General features: G+C 47.5%; 1 protein-coding gene across 1 annotated transcript; it reads right to left on the reverse strand.

Moving 5' to 3' along the window:
• Positions 1-212: 212 nt before the first annotated feature.
• H6S33_008123 (uncharacterized protein) lies at positions 213-1,283 on the reverse strand (the record flags this gene model as incomplete). Its single annotated transcript, XM_044839475.1, has 1 exon — positions 213-1,283. One exon carries the CDS (start codon positions 1,281-1,283, stop codon positions 213-215), a length of 1,071 nt encoding a protein of 356 aa, XP_044688314.1.
• Between the last annotated feature and the right edge of the window lie 511 nt (positions 1,284-1,794).

Genomic DNA, 1,794 nt, shown 5'->3' on the forward strand with positions numbered 1-1,794 from the left:
ATTTAGACTTTAAGGCCTAGCTGGATTCTGGATTTGCTACAAGTGAATACAGGGCGCGAACGATACAAGCTTGAGAGGGGATAATCACCCGATTGGTGCTAGCAAATCTTAAATAAAAACCTAAACTTTCCACCATCCTGCCCCGATCACGAACTACGGCAATCTAAGGTTTCCCGAATTCCTTAACCGTTCCATAGGCGTTCGAGTATCCTTTATTCGAGGCTGAGGGCGGCCATGGCGCGTTCCAGGTCTTCGATTGCCTCGCGTTCGTCGAGAACATGATCACAGTGCTCTATCAAGATTCCTGTCATCACCTGTTCGTCGTATTTGTCTGCATAATCGTAAGCCGTCATTCCATACATGTCCTCCACGCCAAGGTCGGCACCGAACTCGATCAATGTCCGAATGATATCCTCGTAGATCAAGTCGATACGAGTATTTGGAACCATATTCAACGACTCCAGGTGTTGCTCGACGCTGAATGACCCGATGCGGGCGAGGATATGAAGCGCTGTCCTTCCATCTCTGTCGGTCGCATTAACATTAGTCCCGGCCTCGCAAAGCATGCGGATCATGGGTTGAAGGGCCCGTTCCGGTTCGTTATTGGTGAGTCCCCAATAGGCAAGAAAGTGAAGTATGGTCCCCGATTGTATATTATCGCACCGCCTTCTATGGTCCAGAAGGGTGCTTGGGTCGCCTCCTCCGGCAATAAGAATTTCCAGGAGCTCAATCTCTCCCAATTTAACCACAGTCTCCATGGCGGCGGTGCAAGCATAAGCTCGCCACCGCGTCGGCAACTGGGATATAAACCACCGAACGAATTCTGACGGGGACCAGACGCAGGCAAACAAGACCCCGTTAGCCAGCTGATCCGCGTCGATGTGGGAAAGCAGAAGCGTGATCATCGCACGATGAGATACCGAGATTGCTGAATTGAGGGCACACAGGAGGCTTTTATGCCAGCGACAGACGAAGGGGTAGAGGAGTATGAAAAGGTCCATTCTTTCGGCTTTGGCCACAATCCCAAGGGCGTAGGAATTACTCCCTTCATACTTAAGGGCCAGTTTGATGGTTTCTCTGGTAGCTGTCTCGATCGTCCTCTGAACCAGTGCGATGTCCAGAGTGCATATTGTGACGTATGCGGAGATCTCCGGAGGGGTGTACTCGGCGGCGATATCGTGTAGAAAGGTGCTGCACATGGAGAGCGCTGCAACGTCCTCAGGATCGAGGTTTTTGGCGATCATCCGGATAAGCTCCACCGGAAGATGGAGGAATTGATACATTGGATGTGTGCCTATGAAATATTAGTAATGGTTGAGTATGGGAAAGATATTCATACCTACTTTGTATCTTGGTTGACTCCTGTTTTGAAGCTTGTTAGATAATTGTGTTGTACGGAGGTAGAGAAAATACAGGTAGGTCTGATAAGGTACCTCGGGATTTACCGTGCCAAGACCGGATAAGTCCGAACAACCAAATTTTATTCATTAACGAGCTCGCCTAATTAACAAAAGTTGGTATCCGGAACTAGGAGTAATGAGTAATTCAAGTGCGCAATTTATCGTGCTATACCTATTGACCCGGTATAGCGCCAGTAATAGTGTACATGGTGTCTCCATTAATCTTAAACCACCGTTCGAAGAACTATTGTGTAAAGTTCCAGTGTAGATAGAAGAAACTGTGATGCTCATAAGCTGATATTTATTTCAAAAGGGTCTTTTATCGAAAATCGTCCAGAATAATCATGGTTCTGATAGCTATTTGTCTTGAGTGAACATCTATGAGCTGCCAAAG

This window comes from Morchella sextelata (assembly GCF_020137385.1).
Source record: "Morchella sextelata strain SCLS chromosome Unknown scls_25, whole genome shotgun sequence".
NCBI classification, from domain to species: domain Eukaryota; kingdom Fungi; phylum Ascomycota; class Pezizomycetes; order Pezizales; family Morchellaceae; genus Morchella; species Morchella sextelata.